The sequence below is a fragment of the Canis lupus genome, chromosome 29 (genome assembly GCF_003254725.2).
Source record: "Canis lupus dingo isolate Sandy chromosome 29, ASM325472v2, whole genome shotgun sequence".
Taxonomy (NCBI): domain Eukaryota; kingdom Metazoa; phylum Chordata; class Mammalia; order Carnivora; family Canidae; genus Canis; species Canis lupus.
The window spans coordinates 36,497,894-36,518,282 of record NC_064271.1 but is presented as its reverse complement, the minus strand read 5'-3'; the positions used below and the strand labels follow the sequence as shown (position 1 = coordinate 36,518,282).

Sequence of the window (20,389 nt, the reverse complement as noted above, 5' to 3'; positions counted from 1 at the left end):
GATTCTATTATAAAAAGAAATTCACATATAATTAAACTGTGCTCCCAGAAATCTGGTTTGTGAGGAAGAGAGGCTTATGTAAGAGGACAGGGGTCTCTAGAGGGAAACTTCAGTGTAACGTAATGATTATTCTTGTCATTGGTTATTAGGTACTCTCAAAAGACATGGAATTAAAGTGGCTTCCATTTAGCCAGTATGCCAGGACAGATACAAAGAGCGTTGTAGAACGACATCTGAAAATCTCACCTCTGTGGCATTCCAGCTGTATGCATTCCTTCTCTCTGAAATTGCCATTTTCACATGAATAGACACAGACATTCTGCCCAACATTGCATGTCTAACTCATTACTGCAGGATGAGTGATACTGTGTGATCCCTCCCTGGGGTTGAGAGCTAGAATAGATGACTTCTCAAAATTTGCTACATTCCAATGAAGTTCTGTATCCCTAGGTCTCACAAATATTAAGCCCCAAGGTAATGCTGATGCTGAAGGGGAAACAAATTATTATAGCGCTGGGATTTTTAATGCTATCTGCAGGTTGCAACTGTTGACTATGCAGGGCATCATGGAATCTTCCTTTATGTTATATATTAAAAAAAGGATAAGTTTTTGGATACATTGATTTGACCTCTCCTCTTTGACCTAGTTCTAAGTCTTTCCAAATCTCTACTATATACTGTTATGACACTAATTTTCCTTAAAACTTGTTTTCATTATACTTCTTTATTCACAACCATCAGGATAATCTCTGATCATATCAAATCTAAATGCATCTGTGTAGCTTTTAAGACCTTTCCTAACCTTAGACTCCAGGTAGGAGTCCAGGTTGTTCTCACTGTCCCAGGTCCTCATTCACTGCTGTTCTATATAGTTCCCTTTACCTGGGATTCCCTTTCATTCGGTTTCATGTATTTAACATGTAGTTGTGCCAGGTACAGGGAAATAAGGCAAAGTCCCCGTCATTTAGAAACTCAAAGTCTAGTGGGAGAGAGAAATAAAGGACTGACTTTGTACGTATGTCTAAGTAGAGGGTACCGAGCAAGTACACAGGGGTGGAGTAGGAGGTATAAAGTTCTACTTTGAGAGCAAGGAAGTTTTCCCAGAGCAAGTGCTGTCGAAGCAGTGACCAAACAAATGAGAAGAGCCAGCTACAAGAAAGAAGATGGGTATTATGGGATGGGTGAGGAGACTCGTCTCTTCAGAGAGAATATCCTCTACCATTAAATCTACTGTAAAGATCTCATTCAAATCTTATCTCCTCTGAGGCTTATTTACCAGTCTCTTGTCAAATACCATGAAAAGGACAGCCACCTTTCCTGTCTTGTTTTTTTCTCCACTGGTGAGGGCCCCTTGGGGCTCTCTTTACTTTGGTTTCTGGCCGCCAGCTGATTGCAAAATGGAATTAGGGGGAGGAGACACTGTACTTTTAAACATGAACTTAATTTCTACTCTTCAGTCAGGGTTACCAGAGACTTCAAATTGGATATATGGGCACAAACCTAGGGTGGAGATTAATTTTTTTTCTTTTTCTTTTATTATTTTTTTTAATGAAAACTTCCTGGGAGGAGTATCATGGATTCGGGGTGGGATTTGGGCATCCCTGGGTACCTTCGTCAAATCCAAATTTATGTCAGATCCATAATAGCTCTCATTCTTCCAGCTCTGTTTGAGATAGAAACCTATAAATAAAATATTCATCAGTCCTCTAATGTCTTCTACTTCCCTTAAGTTCTGCATTATCACACTCCTTCTCATTAAACACAGCTGCTGTGCAGCTGTTGGTAGCTTTCATAGGAGGTCAAGGCTAGCCTGTGGCCTGAAACAAAGAACAGCTCTTCATCGTATATTCACTACATGGTGGTGCATGCAGAACTCAAGTTTGCAAGGGAGGACTGTAGAAAATACCCAAAGTGCAGTTGAAGAAGGGAAGCAGAGGCCTTTTGCAGGCTTCCTCTCATGTGGCAAATAATTGATTCTAAAAAGGTCAAATCCACTTTACATCAAGAAAACCTAAATAAAACAAAGAAACCAACCTCATTTTCCTATTTGGAACATGAAATCAATTTCATTGTGTTTCAAGATACTTATCCTCTGCTCAAACTTGAGGAACTGGGTTGCTGCTCTTCTAAAGCTATTTGTTACATCTGCCATTTGATAGAGAATCAATCAAGACCATGAAAGAAGTTTATAATGTGAAAAATGCTGCACAGATCAACTGCTGAGTGCAGACCCATGTTCATCAGCTGCACAAGCTCATTACGCTTGAGATTAGAGGCTTTTTTGTTAGAATTTGGTGGTGTTCACTCATCTTGACATTGTAAACACATGGTTGAAAATTCCACTGTTTCTCTGAGATGTCCTAATAATTATGTATCCATTAATTTGTTTAGAAAAATTGGCCCTACTGAGTAGGCTATTTTCAGCCTGTTCAAGAAAGTTACTGTGTGGTTCTCCCTAATTTCAAATGCAAAAGTTAGATGGTCATGTGTATAGGTTTGAAGTAACACATGCAAAAATATGTTGCATAAGCCAGAGTTTTGCCAAGCCCTTCTCTAGCTTGCAAGGTATAAACAATGGAAACTCAAGGACCAACTGTTGGTTAGAATAATTGGGACGTCTGCTTTACACAGTTCTAATTCAGGTTTCTCTTTAGCATTAGCATCTTTATTTATATAACTATTATAGTATCATTACTTACCTTCTCAGTGATATTAATTGGCAGTCTTGAATTTTGAAATCTTTTCCTATTATTCGCTTTTCTCTATTTCCTTAAATAAATAGGCTGATTCGATTCCTAGTTCCTAGGTACATCCAGGTTCACTTAACTTTTAAGTCTCTTTTCTATCACTTCTACACTTTCATATATTACCTATTTGCAAGATAAGCCCAAATATCCTCAGGAAATACCATGGAATTATCTTTCATCCTTCTATTCATATTTAATATCTTTTACTCTTCCTAAATCCCTGGCAACCTATTTCCCCTTCTGTATGGTATGTATCATTTTGCATCTTGCCTTATGGTTTTAGTCTTCATGTCTTATTTACATAATAGACATTAGCCTCCTGAAGAGTCACACCATCTAAGATGTATCTTTACATTATCACAGTGTCTTTTAAAGCCTTCTCTATCTACTAAATTAGCAATTTAAATTTGAATAAATGATGAACAGTAAAAGTAGAAGAGTCTCTTTTAGAGGCAAATATAAGGCGAGCACCCAATGGGGGTTCCTGTAATTCTATTTAAATTTATTAATTCCCATTTTTTAGTTTTCACTAGCTTAAGCATGATGCCCTTCAACTGGTCTTTCATAGTCCCTAAAGAACCACCACATGGAAATATTTAACTTGCCGTTCTTGACGGGTTTGTTCCTCAGTAGTTTCCATGGCACATTCCAGAGAATTCTGGAGAGACTGCAGCTGATTCAAGGTCTCCTTCAATAAAAATCGAGTTACAAATTGTTCCAAATTGGAGGCCTCTTGGTAGTCCTAAGGATGACAAAGCAAAGGCAATTAGAAGTATGGTAAGGAAAAATATCCAGGAATGGCTTTCCCCATGTACCCATCGATCTCAGATTAGTCTTTGAGGAGAAACCAGGAAGAGAGAGGACATGTTGACCTTGGAGGCTGGGGCAGAGCTCTACCCACTCACCAGAAGTTGAATAGAAGAGCTGCAGAGATAACAGGAATCTCTAGCTCCTCTCCCATTATACCTGCCTCAGTATTAGGACAAAACCCTCTAGAATTATGGAACAGACATCTATAGAGAAGGAAAAGAATATTATCTGGGGGAAAAAAAAGGTTAGAAGGTGACTAACTCAGAGTTTGTTCTGTGCTTCAGTAATGACCATGACATCATGCATTTTCTCTCTTGTCAACTAAATGCAGTCACGTTTCAGCAACTGGCTTAGTTCCCTCTTGATGTATTTATTATGCCCAATCTGTATTATACTGAAGCCAAAGGATATTATGTGTAGTTATCCCAAAATTCAGAAAAGTTAGGCATGGAATGTTTAAACAGTTTACTAAATCTGCTCATGTCCCTCCCTCAGGAACCCACCTGAGGCCTATTTGCATCCAAGTCAGCCAAAAAGCACCATTCCTTCAAACGGCCCAACGTCTACCTGGAGATCATCGCATACACAATAGTCATACTCGCCAACTTTAATCTCAGGAGACAGGTGGGCTGTGCATGGTGCCACCTGCTGTTTTTGTTTCTACAGTCTCAAGGAGAACCAAGAAAGAAGCAAAAATCAGGTTGGCAGGGACCAGAACCACTCTTTTGGGTCATGAGCCCAGCCAGCTAAACCTGATTTTTTAGAGTATCAGGTGGGAAGGATAAATACAAGTTCAGCTGAGAAATAGATGGATCTAGCTCTGTCCCTAAGTGATTTTTATAGAGGTGAAAATATGAAACTGAAAGGGGTAATAACAGTGACAAGATAATGCTGGGAGTCATGATGTGCTGGGGAGTCTCAGGTCATGGTTGTAAACCCAAAAAACAAGGACATGATTAGTCAATCTTTCCGGGTCTCTGCTCTCTCATTTACAAATCGGACTATAACTCAGGCATACCTTCCAACTCAAGAAATACTCTGTGCTCCTCTTCACCCTAAATTAGGACATAATGAATCATGGCCTCCTGGCAAATGTTACTTTGGGGTTGTTCTTCTGATGGCGCAATCACCTAATGCCACAGAAATCCTCCTTTCATTCTTATTTTGAAATCATAAAACGTTTCAATCATCAGTTTCTCTTTAAGCCCGTTCTCGTAGGTGAACACAGGGAATTCTCATATCTAATGATCTGATTTAAAACTTAAACATTTTAGTGCTTTTAAACTCCACCTAAGAAACTAACCATAGACCAAAACATTACATGCTTGTAGTAACCTAAGGATTTCCGTGAGTTAATTCAAGGTACAAATACACGAAATATTTAATTTTACCAAATTGCTTGTTAGTCAATAGCAATAAAAACTTCAGAAAGTTATTCAATTGTGTTTGTTTTTAAATTGAGAAAAGTTTTCTCTTGAAAAGAAAATGTGGTCTAAAAAAAGGTGTGCTTGATGTTTCCGCAGTCATTTGCATTTTGTGAAAGCATATTTTTTAAATAGAACTTATTTAAAAAATAAAATAAATACGGAGGACGATCATCATACGGTTTCACTCATAGGTGGAATATAAGGAATAGTGAAAGGGATTTTTTTTTTTAAAGATTTAATTTATTTATTCATGAGAGACACAGAGAGAGGCAGAGAGACAGGCAGAGGGAGAAGCAGGCTCCATGCGGGGAGCCCAACGTAGGACTCGATCATGGGACTCCCGGATCATGCTCTGAGCCAAAGGTAGACAGACGCTCAACCCCTGAGCCACCCAGGTGATTCAGTAAAAGGGATTATAAGGGAAAGGAGGGGAACTGAGTGGGAAAAATTAGAGGGAGACAAACCATGAGAGACCCCTAACTCTGGAAAATAAACAAAGGGTTGCAGAAGGGGAGGAGAGTGGGGAGATGGAGTAACTGGGTGACGGGCACTAAGGAGGGCACTTGATGGGACGGGCACTGGGTGTTAGAGTATATGTTGGCAAACGGATTTAAATTTTAAAAATGTGAAAATATAAAATAAACAAAATTTATTAAAATGCCAAGACAACAGATTGGTGTAGTCAGAGATTATGCCAATTATATTTGCATCTCAGTATACACGGACACTAAAGCAAATGATAAAATTTTATACCTGTTTGTAGACAGCTTGGAAAGCGAAGAGAGCATACATTCACGGAGCAGTGCATTATCACATTAGCCTCGCTGTTTTCTCAGTTAAATGTTAATTATTTGTCATGTCAGAACTATAGAACTAACTGCTTCTTTTTGCAATTAGATTTTAGTTTTTTAGACTCAAAGGTCATGCCTTCTATTTCTGTGTGCCTCATGGTGCCCACACCAGATGCTCACTCAATACCTGATTGCAGAGAAACTCCTAAGTCTGAAAATGCACTGGGCTGGCTAGTGTGGTCTTACATATGAAGATTTTGGTGATGCCAAAGTTCAGTATTTAAGGGCAGTTAAAATCCGACAACTGGCTACTCCATAGCAGCAAATTAAGGAGTGGTTCTTATACTGAGACTTCTCTCCCCCACTCTGATGAGACTTTGCTAACCTCATTAGTGACTCTTCAGATAATATTAAGAGGTATCCAACAGCACTGGACACAATCGCTGATGCTTGGACACTGAGAGGGGTGGCGGGCGGGTTTACAGTTTTGGAGTATTTAGTTTTTTGAGTCAATATGAAGATTGGCTGTTATGTGCTACTCCTTGATCATAAGGAGAAAAAAAGAGCTTGTTTTCTATTGTTTATCCTTCCAGACTCCGTTCATGGCACCATCTCTGTAGAGCCTCTCCTCTCCTTGACCCAACATTTTGCTTCATGAGATTAGGGCATTTCTTTTCCCTTCTCTGTGCTCCTAGCCAGTGTGTAGAATCTACTATTGCATATTGTAATCTGCCGTCTACTTGCCCGTCTCCCTCATCCTAGGCCAGCTCTTTAAAGGTAGGAAATCTATCTTATCATCGTCTCTGCCTCCAGGATGCTCAGAACAAAGCCGGGCCCCATAAATGGAGCATCAGCCCCATAAGTGCTTAAACAGTATGTGAGCAGCAGGAGACCACCTGCAGATCTGGGCACCAGAGGGCATGGCTGAGCCCTGGAAACTGCTCCTGCCTTCCCCCAGGCGCCAGCTGCCTCCCCCTGCCTCTAGCCCTTGATGGCAGCCACTGTTGTCCAGCTTGCCTGGTCGTGTGGGCTCTGCAATAAATGGAAATAAAGCTTTGTTCTTAACAGACTGTTTGTCCTCATTTCATTTTCTGGACCGTTTGTTAGTCTTCTTCCCTTCCCTTAATCTGAATCCCAAGGTTTAGGACGGCAGACCCAGGTGGCATGATGCCAATCTTCCTTTCCTTCTCTCAGATGTGCAGCAGATGTTCCTTTGGAAGGCAGTGGCAAAAGAAGCAGATGGAAGATTAAATAGATAACAAGCTGGAAAATGTCAGAGCCTGGCCCTTTCTATTCTCAACAAATGTGTTGGTTCTGCAGGTACAAAAAGGGATCTTTGCATGCTGAACTCCCCAAAGACTGATATGTTGGCTTAAAACACATGCTCCTGTAAGCAAAATCCAGAATCTGAGAGACTGGCGGAAAGAACATCCGCTGGTCTAGTGAAGCAGTCAAAAACCCTACAGACGGTACCTGATATCCAGATCCTGCCACTTTTTCCAAAAACAGTTTAGTCCTTTACATCCATTAGAAAGGATATGGGCAAATGAAGCCTAATAATACGTTCCCCAGATCCCAATAACGTTCATGCATGTCACTGATAACTGTCAGTTCAATTCATCTTTAAGCGCAAGTTGTTAACTCGCATTAATATTTCCATTTGTGTCTCTGGAAAGCCGGAGTGTGACCATTTCGATCTGCCTATTTCTTTTGCGCGGAGCTGGAACAGGGTGAGGATTCATTTAAATAAAGAGCCCAGCATTAGAAGCAGAGTTCCTTGAAAATGGGGTTTCTTGGGGGACTGTCTGAGCATCTTCACTGTCCGATCATTTCTCAAGAAGCAAGCTCCTGCCCATCCGCGTAATGGAAGAGGAGAGATCCCGGCTGCTAAACAACTATGAATCATCGGAGTTAATTAGCAAAATCATAGCATCAGTCTTCCCTGTTTGTATTTGCCCCACTTGAAAATTAATCAAGTCTGTGACATCCAGTCTCAGCGCCTTCTTGTTTACGAGATCAGATGCAATCACATTTAGCAGGGGGCACTGCTTCTGACAGCCGCTTGATCCAAGCCCCTGCAGCCTTCCCTGTTCCCAAGGGAGACAGCTGTGCTGGCTCTGAGACCAGGGGAAAATTCACTTTTACAAAGATAAGGTTATCTTTCTTTCTCCACTTCCCCAAACTGTTGGCTTTTAAAAAATAATAACTGGCTTACATGCTTTATCTACATCCTACTTCTGTAAACATTCTAAGACTTTCATTTTATTTTATTTTATTTTTTTAGACTTTCATTTTAAATGACTTTTCTTTTAAACTGGGAGAACACTAGATCAATTTTAAGCCTTATAAAAAAAAACTGGTCCTTAATTCAGAGTCTTGAAAAAATAGACTGAGGTTAATTCCAGATAGACAGTTAGAAATTTTAGATAGCAGCACAAGAGATTAACATATTTTTCACACTTCAGAGCCCCAAGGATTAAAGGAAATATAAATTTTTCAGGCTAGTGAAAGAGAAAACAAGGCTACAGTTTTGGAATAAAATGTTATTAAATTACCAATAAACTAATTTCTAAGCCCTGTGTTGACCTATTCTGTAGTTCGAAATCAGAAAATATTTTAGAGAGGAGTTCTATTATTAAAGACCTTTACATTGACAAACTCCATTGTAGAGGGCTCATCCTGAAGTTATCAAAGATTGATTTCTTTTTTTTTAAGATTTTATTTATTTATTCATGAGAGACATACAGAGAGAGAGAGAGAGAGAGAGGCAGAGACACAGGTAGAGGGAGAAGCAGGCTCCATGCAGGGAGCCCGATGCGGGACTCAATCCCGGGTCTCCAGGATCACGCTCTGGGCCGAAGGCAGGCGCCAAACCGCTGAGCCACCCAGGGATCCCAAAGATTGATCTCATGTAGGCTTCTTTCCTCTGGCTCCTTCTTCTGCTATTTCATACCAGGAGACTCTAACAAGAACATATGGCCCCTTAAATGTCTTTTCCCAAAGAATAATCCCATTCTGCTTGGAAGTAATCCTCAAACAAGTAGAATTTTGGTTAAAAAAAAAAAACCTGGATTCAAATGTGGAAACATAAACAGAGTCAGCCCAAATTTGAGGGTTAATAGGTAAAAGATGAAGACTTGGGTCCCATTCATCACATCTAATAACACAGGGTGGTGATTAAGAATCTGGGTTTGAAGACAGTTACACATAAGTTCTAATCAGTGTTTATGCCACTCAACAGCAGTGTGAGCCTGGGGAAGTACTGGACCTCAGTCCCCGTTTTCCTAACTATAGATAATAGTGCCAAGCTCATAAACTTGTGAGGACTGAATGAAATATAGCCTGTAAAGCACATGGTAAGATGTCTAGCTTCTAGTTTCTGATAAATGTTCATCATTGCTATCAGTCCATTGGAGGAACAATGTTACAGAGTGTAATGAACAGATAACTGGCTGAAAATTCACAAGCCTGAGCTTGAATGTTGTGAGAATAGTTCACTTCAGAATTTTGCTAGAATCTATGTCAGTGTTCAGTGTATAGCAGGATCTTCACAAATATTAAACTTTCGCAAATATTTAACTTCATAAATATTAAGCTACAAAGGAGTTCCTTCTATATATATTTGGTTTTTCAAAAAAGATTTATTTATTTGAGAGAGAGGGTACAGTGGGCGGGGCAGTGGGAGAAGGAGAGAGAAACCCATGCAGACTCTGCATTGAGCACAGAGCCTGATATGGCGCTTGATCTCACAACCCTGAGATGAGACCTGAGCCGAAGTCAAGAGTCAGACACTTGGTTGCACCAAGTGCACCACCCAGGCACCCCTTTATATATTTTGTACTGCACATCTCCTACCCTGCTTGTTCAGAAGTGTATACCTTTTATACACCTATTTCTTACTATATTGAAGCTGTGACCCATGGAATTAAGTCTTTGAGAAGGTCAGTTAAAAATCCAGAGTTCAACTGCGAAAGTAATTAGAAAGTGTTTCTATTCTTGTTTCTCATCCAGGATAGTACAGGGGCCCCAATATACCTATCTAAGCAACACTTCCTGCATTCCTCTTTATCATTTCTGAATCCTACAAGCTGTATCCTCTTCCAGGGCATTTCATTTTCCAGAATGTTTTCAAAATTACTTCTCAACCTGTAACCTGATTTTACTTCCTTTTCCTCTTTTCTCTCCCATATCTTCATATGTATACTGGCTAAGATTTATTCCCTTCTCCTCAAGCCACTGTAATTCTGCTTCCATTCATCTAGGCCAATTTCCTTATTCTGCATCACAGAATTGTAGAAACCAGAAAAAACAACAACAACAACAAAAACAACAACAACAGCAGGATCTGGAGAAGATGGCCATGTTGGTGGTATAGCTTTTGAAACTCCTGGAATCCTCTCATAAAGAAAGAGCAAACATAAAAACAATAAAAACCCCCATAGACAACAAATGCAATAAAACTAGATTTCAAGGTATTGTCATGAAACTCCAATGACAAATGGGTAAGAACTAAATCACTGACAGCCACAAGATCTTCACTGATGGTATCACTGGATGTTTAAGAAGAAACAAACGGAAATCATGGGATACAATGACAGACCTGAGGATGAGAGAACTCCAACAGTCAACAAATATTCACTAGAAGGCACAATGGGCTAATTTGAGAAGCAGCTAAACCCAGGAGGAATTGTATCCAAAACTGGATGAACATAAAACATCCTAATAAAGCCTACTGGGGCTGGAATTGTGGAGGCTCTGTGAGCTTGTTTTTTTTTTTTTTTTTTAAGATGTTATTTATTTATTTTGAGTGCCAGCAGGAGGGAGGGGCAGAGGGCGAGTGAAAGAGAGAATCCCAAGCAAACTCTGTATGAAGCCCGATGTGGGGCTCGATCTCATGACCCCAAGATCATGAGCTGAGCTGAAATTAAGAGCTGGAGGCTCAATGGACTGAATGAACCAGGCACCCCAGCCCTATGAACTCTAAAAATCAACTAGCTAATACTATATGCTAAGAGAGCCCTACAGTGAAGGGAAACTGCTGGGAGTCAAATCAAAACTGAGCAGGATGGGGTGGGGTCAAGATATAAAGAAGATTTAGTTCAAAGTAGGGGACAGGAACAGCACCAGGAACTCTTAGAAGGAAAGTCACTATATTTTTTTTAATACTACAAGACAACCACCTACAAGGGAGCTCTATGAAGCTAGAGAAAAACATTCTGAACACAGTGGTCTTTGAAAAATTCAGGGAAATTAGTATTCTTTATAAAGTGGGCAACAGAAAATTATTAAGGTTAACTTCTATTTTGCTATTATAAGAAAAAGGATATTAAAGGAAAAACAGCATTCTTGCAGATAATGAAAGCATACCAGAAAGACAGAGCTCACTAAACAGATCAAATGTATAACCAAGTATTTTTAAATGAGCTAAAAGGCATTGAAAAAGAAAATGAAGAAGTGAAAGAACAACATGTATCAGAGTTAGATTAGCTCAGACACAAGGTGACAAAATTCAGAAGAGAATTAGAGAAGAAAATTATTTCAGAAATGAAATCTAAATTAGAAGGAACACAAGAACACATAAATATAACAGGTAACACCTTAATAAATGAAAATGAAAAAGAAGCCATCTTCAAAAATCAAAAGAAACCAAGAAAAGTAAAAAGATTGGAGAGGGCATAACAAATATTGAACATAGACAAAGAACACCCAACACATTTATAATAGAGCTCTTAAAGAAGTATAGAAATTAGCAAAAGAACAGTACCAATACTAGAACCCATTATTCAAGAATGCTTTTCTGAAATAAAAAGATTTTAAAAAAATATTTGAAATTAGATATTCAAAGCATGAAAGGTGAAATAAAATGAAGTCATGTGTATTGAGGTGTTTTCAAATGGAGCCAGGAGGGCATAGGGAGGTGAGCCTTACACACGACTTCACATGGAACCATATACTTTTAAATTGGGTTAAACCACACATCAAGGACTCTGCAAGAAGAACACTTGTAACTTGCCATAGTGAGAGACTTTTGCTTAGTGATAGCCTTAGCGACTAATTATGTTTAGGCAAGATTAGTATTCTGTCTCCAACATGAACCAAAATTCTTGTAAACAGCTTGTACAGGTAAACAACTTAACAGGCATTCTCTTTTTGTCTTTAAAAATCCCCAACTTTTGCTCCCTAGTGAGACACTGTTTGGATTGCTGCCCAAATCTGTGTACCTCAAATGGCAATTCTTTGTTCCCAAATAAATGCTTTTACTGAATTCCTGCCTCTTGGTAATTTTAGATTGAAAAAAGCACATCACATACCTAAGAATATCAAATAAGAACAAACATCAAGACGTATTTCTGTACAATTACTGGGCTTTAAAAGACAAAGCAAAAATTCTTTGTGTACTTAGACTTAAAGAGCAAATGACATACGGGGGAAAAAAAAAACAAACACACACACAAACCTAAAAACTGGATTATCATTAAAATCTCCAGAAGCCACTTTCTTCTGTTAGATGAACAGGAACTGCACTATGAGAATGCAATCAGCAAAATCTAATCCATGAGTACCTCATCCCTCTAAAGGACTGCAGGGTAACCTGTAATTTAAAAGACATGTTAACACACGTAAAAAGGGGCACAATTAAACTATAGTTTTCAGAGATGAATATTCGTGTGATGAATCCATAATAAAATGCAAGGAAATGATCACTAGAGGAATCCATTTGGTTATTACATTCAGGAGGAGGGAAGATAATTAGATCAAGGCACATGGAAGGGCTGGGGAAGCTGGCAGGTTTGTTTGGTTTCTTGATCTGGGTGGTGGTTTGAAGAGTTTGCCTATAATCATTAAGTTCTACATATGATTTGCATGAATCTCCTCCTTTTAATTTTATTTTTACAAAAGTTATGTGTAGGAGCCAGCCTGGTAGGGATACACTATCCTCATATTTTTGAGAGATTGTGGGAGTAGACAGTTAAGGGCTGTAAAATACAGGAGTCTTTGGCAGGCAGTAGGACAAGAAAATCTGTAAACACTTCCAAATTAGTAATTTTTATCACCTCTCCTATACTATCTTCTCAACTGCTAGCCTGTATTTTTCTGGAGTGTAACATAGAACCAAATGTTAAATTTTTCAGCATGAAGAGCACAGAGCTATATTTACACATAATTTGGGCTAAATTTATGCTTGTTGATGTTGCAAATAAAATTTCTTCCCCATAAATATGATGCTTTCTACCTTATTGCTCACATACTTTTCTTTGAATATCATTTTTAAGCACATAATATCTCAAAGGTAACACACACTTGTAATCTGATTCCTCCTAAACAGTGTATGTATGTGTCAGATGGATAGTTCTATTTTAACCACAATCTTAAAATATGTTGAGTTAGTATGTCTAAGTTACTGAATTTGTCAGAGGCAAATACATCTTCAAAACGTCATTTATGATCTTTCAACTTTCAAAGACATATTATCCTTGTCTTTGATCCAAACAAACCCTATGACAGAGGAGTAATCAAGTATTAAAGTTTTAGGAGCATTTCCAAACAGCATAATATATGGAAAATAGTAGACGCTTAATACATATGAGCAAAGACATGTTTTTGGATTTAACTTGCTTTTGTGGTCCAGTTATGGATAGAATACCAAAACATTCCAGTAACTTTCTGTTCAGGAAAAAATATTCCTGGGAATAATAACTTCTTCAGAATAATAAATACATAAGGATTTTTGCCAGACTTTAAAAAATTAAAATATTATATTTCATCAAACATGCAGTGCCATTATGAGATGCATTTTTTTTGTATTTTGTATGCCACTAAGAAAAAAAATATTTGCAATTCAATTTCATCCACCATCAAGTGCAAGATGTATTCCCATTTCATAAATGTGAAAAAATAAATATGTATGTGCCCTAGAGATCGATGGAATATGGGGTTTCGGTACATTTCAATATAGGAGTGACTAACAACAAGAAATATAAACAATCTCTTTGTACCTGTAACTTCATACTTTATGTGTTCCACATTTAAAAGAATTTTTTTTTAAGGATTTTATTTGAGAGACAGAGTATGCCTGCAGGTGGGATGGGGGCAGAGGGAGAGGGAGAAGCACACTCCCCACTGAGCAGAGAGCCTGAAAGGGGCTGGATCCCAGCAACCCAAGATCATGACCTGAGTCCAAGGCAGACACTTAACCGATGGAGCCACCCAGGCGTCCCTATGTCTTTCACGTTTTAAAGTCTGGAACTTTTTTTTTTTTATGATTTTATTGCCCTGAGCCAAACACAGGACGCTCAACCACTGAGCCACCCAGGCATCCCAAAGTCTGAAATGTTATACTGAGAGACAACATTGAATATTTATCCTGAGTGTTCTAGAAAATGACTGGTCGACATAAGAAGAAACTGGCTATGGACTGAAATCATAACCATGGCTCACCTTTCTTAAAATCAGGTTTGTGTCAAGGTCTTCTGGTTCACTTTAGAAATATCTGGATAGGCTTACTTGAAATCCTCAGATGCATCCTGAACGTGAGTCAAGCATTCATGGTAGACGTGTCTCTATGGCACAAGGTAACTAAACTAATGCAACCTGCTGACCATGTCCAACCACACACACACACATCCTGGGTGGATCACAAATAGCAAAGACCCCCTAATTCCTATGTGACTAGGAATATGCAGGGAACCATCCGGGGAGCACAAGAAGAATGGGTTATAAAAATCTACTATATTCTCCTTTAGATGATGATACAGATTACTTACAACCAGTTCTGAATACATTTTCAAAATGGTAAATTGGAAAGTAATATTTACATTAAAAAATTTCGGGCAGCCCGGGTGGCTCAGCGGTTTAGCACCACCTTCAGCCCAGGGCATGATTCTGGGGTCCCGGGATCGAGTCTGGCATCAGGCTCCCTGCATGGAGCCTGCTTCTCCCTCTGCCTGTGTCTCTCCCTCTCTCTCTGTGTCTCTCATGAATAAATAAATAAAATCTTTTTTAAAAAATTCCTGGAAGCTCCACTTTTGGCAACAGAATTTGTTAAATTTCCTAAAAAATACTTCTTTCACAAAAATATTAAAGTATGACAAATAAATGCATGGCAGAGCTTCTAAGAAAGAAAAATGAAAAAACCCTAGCAGTGCCCCCAAGTGAAGAGGAAACAGACACACAGACTTTAGTGTTATAATCTAGCACTGAAATCCTTGCTGTCCTTTAGGCATTTTCTTGAGCCAGAGGCTTCAAGTTTCAGATTATAACTCTGGGGGGAGCTGGAAGTAGAACAGACAAAGGAACATGATTCATAAACAAAGAAAGATGACAAATTGTCTCAGGCCTAGCTATTGGATGCAAAACATTCTTGAAAACTTACAACCAAAGCCTAGTTCACATTAGAGTCTGAAGTTCAATTCCTTTACCTGCAAGATGCAGAGAATTCCTAAACTGAGAGATTAAAGTAGTTCTATATTAGTAATATCCTGGGGCTCCAGTCAGAAACAAAAAAATACATTCTTTATTTAGGAAAAACATCATTAACCACATTTCTCAGAATACCCAACAATTCACTCATCCACATATGAATTCATAGCTAAAAAAAATTCAATCTAACTATGTATCCATATTGCACAAAGAAAAAAAGAATAAAAAAGTATCTACAGAAACAGGCTTCAATGCTCAAGAATATTTTTTAAAAAGGGTAATTGAAAACATGAGAAAGGAAAGAGTATAACACAAAGCCAGGTGGATTTCAAAAGAAGCAATATGAACTTAAAAAGACTGAAACACTCAATGAACAGAGTAAATATCAGATTAGATACAGATAAAGAGAGGTTTAGGGAAATAGAATATAAATCTGAAGTAATGATCCAAATACAAGCACAAAGACAGATAATATGCAATAGGAGAGACGGAGAAAATGAGAAGGTCTAACTTTCTGTAGAGTTCTAAGGGGTGAAGGAGGAGGCAAGAGCGGACAGTTTTGCAGCGCTGAGCAAAGCTATGGTATCTCAGATTCAGCGATCACAGCAGATGCCAAAAAGCATAAATAAAGAAATCAGGGGATCCCTGGGTGGCTCAGCGGTTTGGCGCCTGCCTTCAGCCCAGGATGTGTTCCTGGAGTCCCGGGATTGAGTCCCACGTCGGGGTCCCTGCATGGAGCCTGCTTCTCCCTCTGCCTGTGTCTCTGCCTCTCTCTCTGTCTCTGTGTCTCTCATGAATAAATAAAATCTTTTAAAAAATAAAGAAATCAACACTTAGATGCAATATAATAAAAATTCTTAAATAGAAGAAGTATTGATATTTGATCTTCTTTTCCCTCTCGAGGAACCCTTGTTCCAGCTCCCACTGGACATGTGTCTGCTAACCCTGCAGGTGCGCTCTTCTCTGTGCCACAAGGCAGAGGAAGTTGCAATCACAGGCTCTCACCTTTAGAGTTCACCACAAATAAGTGATCAATCTCTCCCAAAGTCCCTTAAACTCTAAAGTGCAAGGGATCAATATTCTGCATGGGTCCCCTGAAGTTCTCCACTAGCTTAGACAAATTATCTGACATCGCACTTTAGAACTTTCAGCTAATAAAGAGGTTTCAGTAATTCTTCGCAGGCTTTATTGGACTTTCCCCTGTTCCCTTTGGAAGGTATTTGTCCTGTATTTTTGCTTTTTGTCTTTTTCCTATTATGTGTTCTGATTTTTCTTTCTTGTTTTATAAAACTTCTTTAAATGTTCTTGATTATCAGTCCTTTGATAGCTGAGTTTTACAAACACATACTCCTGTTTTTCATTTTCTTTTCAACTTCCAAGTGCTATTTTTTGAAGCATATGATAAAGTGAATATGATGAAGTGAAAATGATCAGTTATACCACATTATAGATATATTATTGTGTTCTATACCTTGTTTATGAAATTCTCTTGGGGCCAAAGTTAAAATTTCTAATATTTACTCTTCTTCCATACATTTTGGCCAAATCTAACATAAGTTAGGTTTCTATAGATATTCTAACTAATGGTTTGTAGGTATGATTTTTTTTATTGTTTTTCCTGCTAACCTCTCTTCCTCATCTTCCTAGAATTCTGATTCTATGTTTTAGCTTCTCCCTCAGTTCTTTGTCTCTTAATCTTTTATACTTTATATATCTTTGTCTCTTTGAATCACACTCTGTGTGATACCTTCAGTTCTGTCTTCCAAGTTCCCTTATTCTTTCTTGTTACACAGAACCTACTGCGAAGCTAGTATCCTGGTATATTAATTTCGGCTATATATTTTTGACCCATACCTATTTTTTGTTCTTTCTCAAATTTTCTTGGTCTTTTTTTGTATACTCTTACTCAATTTCTCACATTTTTAACCCCATCATGTATTGATATATTAACATATTTATCCACTGCCTGATATTTTCAATGTACATAGTTTTGGATTGTGTGTTGAGATTTTTAAACAACATCAGCACACATTATTTGCAAGATTAGTCTTTGAAACCTATTGGACAAGATTAAGAGGATTAAAAGAGGATTTGGTTTACTTTGGTCTAGTTTATGCTTATCTAGTAATTACAATTTTGGAACAATTTTAAATTAAATTCTTGGCTTGAGGCTATTATCACTAAACAGGAAGTTTAAATTTGGCTTGAAAATTCATAAGGGCTGACTTACAATTTTCAGTTACCCTTTGTTTATTTGGTACTCAGGACCATTAGGAGTTATTTTCCTTTTTGTGAACAGTGAAACTTTTTGGGTTCCAAGTTTATGCAGGTGGTTTTTTATTGGAATCTTTACCATGGAGATAGGGCACTCCTTGGAGAGCCTCCCTGGGAGCATGGCTAGGCCTTCTGCCTTTTCCATGGTGTTCTGAAAGTTTTAAAAGTAAAAGTTAGGATTAAAGTCAACTTCCCTGCACTGCCTATTTTTTGAGGTCCCTCTTAGATTTTGGCCCATGAGGAGTCTTTACTGTCTTTCTGGGTAACTGATACATTTAGGAATTTAAAAAATATATCGTGCCCATCATTTTCATTTTGTTTAAACAAAAGGGTTATTCAAGGAATCTATTACTCCAACACTACCATAACAAACACTGCTTATTATTTTCTATGATTACTTTACTTAAGCCTCACAAACTTGTCAAAAGAGATTAAGGTCTTAAAGTCACATAGCCTAGTAGGTAAGTTTTGACTTTTTTGTTCATGAATGAGTAATAATTGTTCCATGGGAAAAAAAAAACTTGACAAAAACCAACTCTATTAGACACCTAACTCTGGGAGACGAATAAGGGGTAGTGGAAAGGGAGGTGGGCAGGGAGTTGGGGTGACTGGGTGATGGTCACCGAGTGGGGGGCACTTGGCGGGATGAGCACTGGGTGTTATGCTATATGTTGGCAAATTGAACTCCAATAAAAATTTTTTTAAAAAAAACCCAACTCTTTTTTGTTAAAGATTTATCTATCTGAGAGAGAGCAAGAGAGAGAGAGCGAGCATGCACATAAGCAGGGGGAGAAGGGGCAGAGGGAGCTGATCAGGGAGCCCAACATGGGATCCCAGGGTCCTGGGATCATAACTTGAACTGAAGGCAGATGCTTAACCAACTGAGATACCCAAGCATCCCAAAACTAACTACTTTTTTTTTCTTTTAAAGATTTATTTTATTTATTTATTTATTTATTTATTTATTTATTTATTTATTTATGATAGACATAGAGAGAGGGGCAGAGACATAGGAGGAGGGAGAAGCAGGCTCAATGCCGGGAACCCGACGCGGGACTCGATCCCGGGACTCGATCCCGGGACTCCAGGATCGAGCCCTGGGCCAAAGGCAGGCGCCAAACCACTGAACCACCCAGGGATCCCCTAACTCTACTTTAAAAATCTGCTGACTTGTATCCTAAAAATCTACTATTATAGGTTAAACTGGCTGAAAAGTTAGGACACATTTTCTATAGATACAGCTGTATTAAAATTTTAAATTAAAAAGATAACTTTCTTTCAAAGTAACAATTTGTTCACCATAAATCAGAAAATACAAATAAGCAATACAAGATGTTAAAATGATTATTCTAGGACGTCTAGGGAAAATGGCAGAGTAGGAGGACCCCAAACTCACTGCATCCCACAGATACAACTAAGTAACACTGACATCAGTGCAAATAACCAAAAATAAAACAACCTGAACACTGACAGAACAAACTCTGCAACTAAATGGAGAGAAGACGCCACACTGAACAGGACTGGGAGGTCAGAGACAGAGACAGTGGGGAGCTAAACCCTATTGAGTCTGGCCACCTGAGGGAGGAGGGAGGGAACGAACAATGGACACACTGAGGAGTGAGAAACAGACTATCACACTGGGGAACCTGCATGGGGAAGACGAATTCCCTTAGAATTTGGCTTTGAAAATCAGTGGGGCTGAATTTTATGAGTTCTTACAACAAGCAGGACTTACAGGCCAGAACTTTAAAAATTAGCAGGCTCAGTTCTAGCAAAACCCAGAGGGTCATGGGAAGCTGAGTCTTCCACCCTTAAAGAGCACAACAAACAGCCCTACTGAAATACAGCATAGAAGCTGCAGTTAGAAAAATGCATGGGGTACACAGGAGGGAGCGTTAGTTACTAATCTCAGAATTTGCTAAGGGACTTCTCCAGGAACAAAAGAGATGGCAGGCACCATTTCCTTCCCAAACTCCCAGTATGGTGCTGGCATTCACTATCTTACTTATTCATACCATGCCCCACCTCCACCAGTCCTTGAGCTGTGGGTCTCCTCCTCTAGAAGTCAGGCACGAACCTTGCCAAACTTGTATCTTCCTACCTTTCACAGAGGATGCCCACACCTTAAAATATTTCCTACATGCACTTTGTGGAATGGCCAGATGGTCAGGTCTCCCCCGTGGTAGAGTACCAGCACATGCAGCTTAAAGTCCCCCATACTTACCCACATACACCTCACAGAACACCCCAGCAGGCTGGGTCTTTACAGTAGCTGGGTTTATCCTGTGAAGAGGACCAGTGCTTGTCCTGCCCACCTCTTTCAAGAATAACAGACATACCTTACTTTTATAACAAACAGAGACACACATAGATATTTAGGCAAAATCCAGAGACGAGGAATATGCATTCTGAAAGAAAATGAAAAGACAAAATCACAGCAAGAAACTAAGCAAAATAGAAATAAGTAATGTGCCTGATAGAGAATTTAAAGTAATGATCATAAAGATACTCATAGACATGAGAAAAGAGTGGAGGACATCAATGAGACCTCAACACAGAGATTAAAAAAAAAAAAAAAGGATGAATCTGAGATGAAGAAAACATACTAACTGAAATTAGAACTACACTTGATGGAATAAATAGCAGGCTAGAGGAAGCAGAGGAATGAATTAATGACCTGGACAACAAGAGTAATGAAAAGTAATCAAGCTGAGTAAGTGAAGAGATAAAAGAATTATGCCCAGAGCAGACTTAGGGAACTCGGTGATGCCATTAAGCATAATGACATTCATATCAAAGGGAACTCCGAAGAATAAGAAAGAGAAAAGGGAGTAGAAAATTTATTTGAAGAAATAGTATCTGTAGACTTCCTTAATCTGGGGAAAGAAACAGATGTCAGGATCCAAAAGGCACAGAGATC

The 20,389-nt window shown here is 38.7% G+C and overlaps 1 protein-coding gene across 1 annotated transcript in view; it reads right to left on the bottom strand.

The window, feature by feature from the left end:
- Positions 1 to 20,389, bottom strand: part of NECAB1 (N-terminal EF-hand calcium binding protein 1) — a 185,123-nt gene that overhangs the window by 45,405 nt on the left and 119,329 nt on the right. The window contains exon 6 of the mRNA XM_025433539.3: positions 3,353 to 3,489. Coding sequence (XP_025289324.1) covers positions 3,353 to 3,489 — 137 coding nt within the window. The remainder of the gene's footprint in view (positions 1 to 3,352; positions 3,490 to 20,389) is intronic.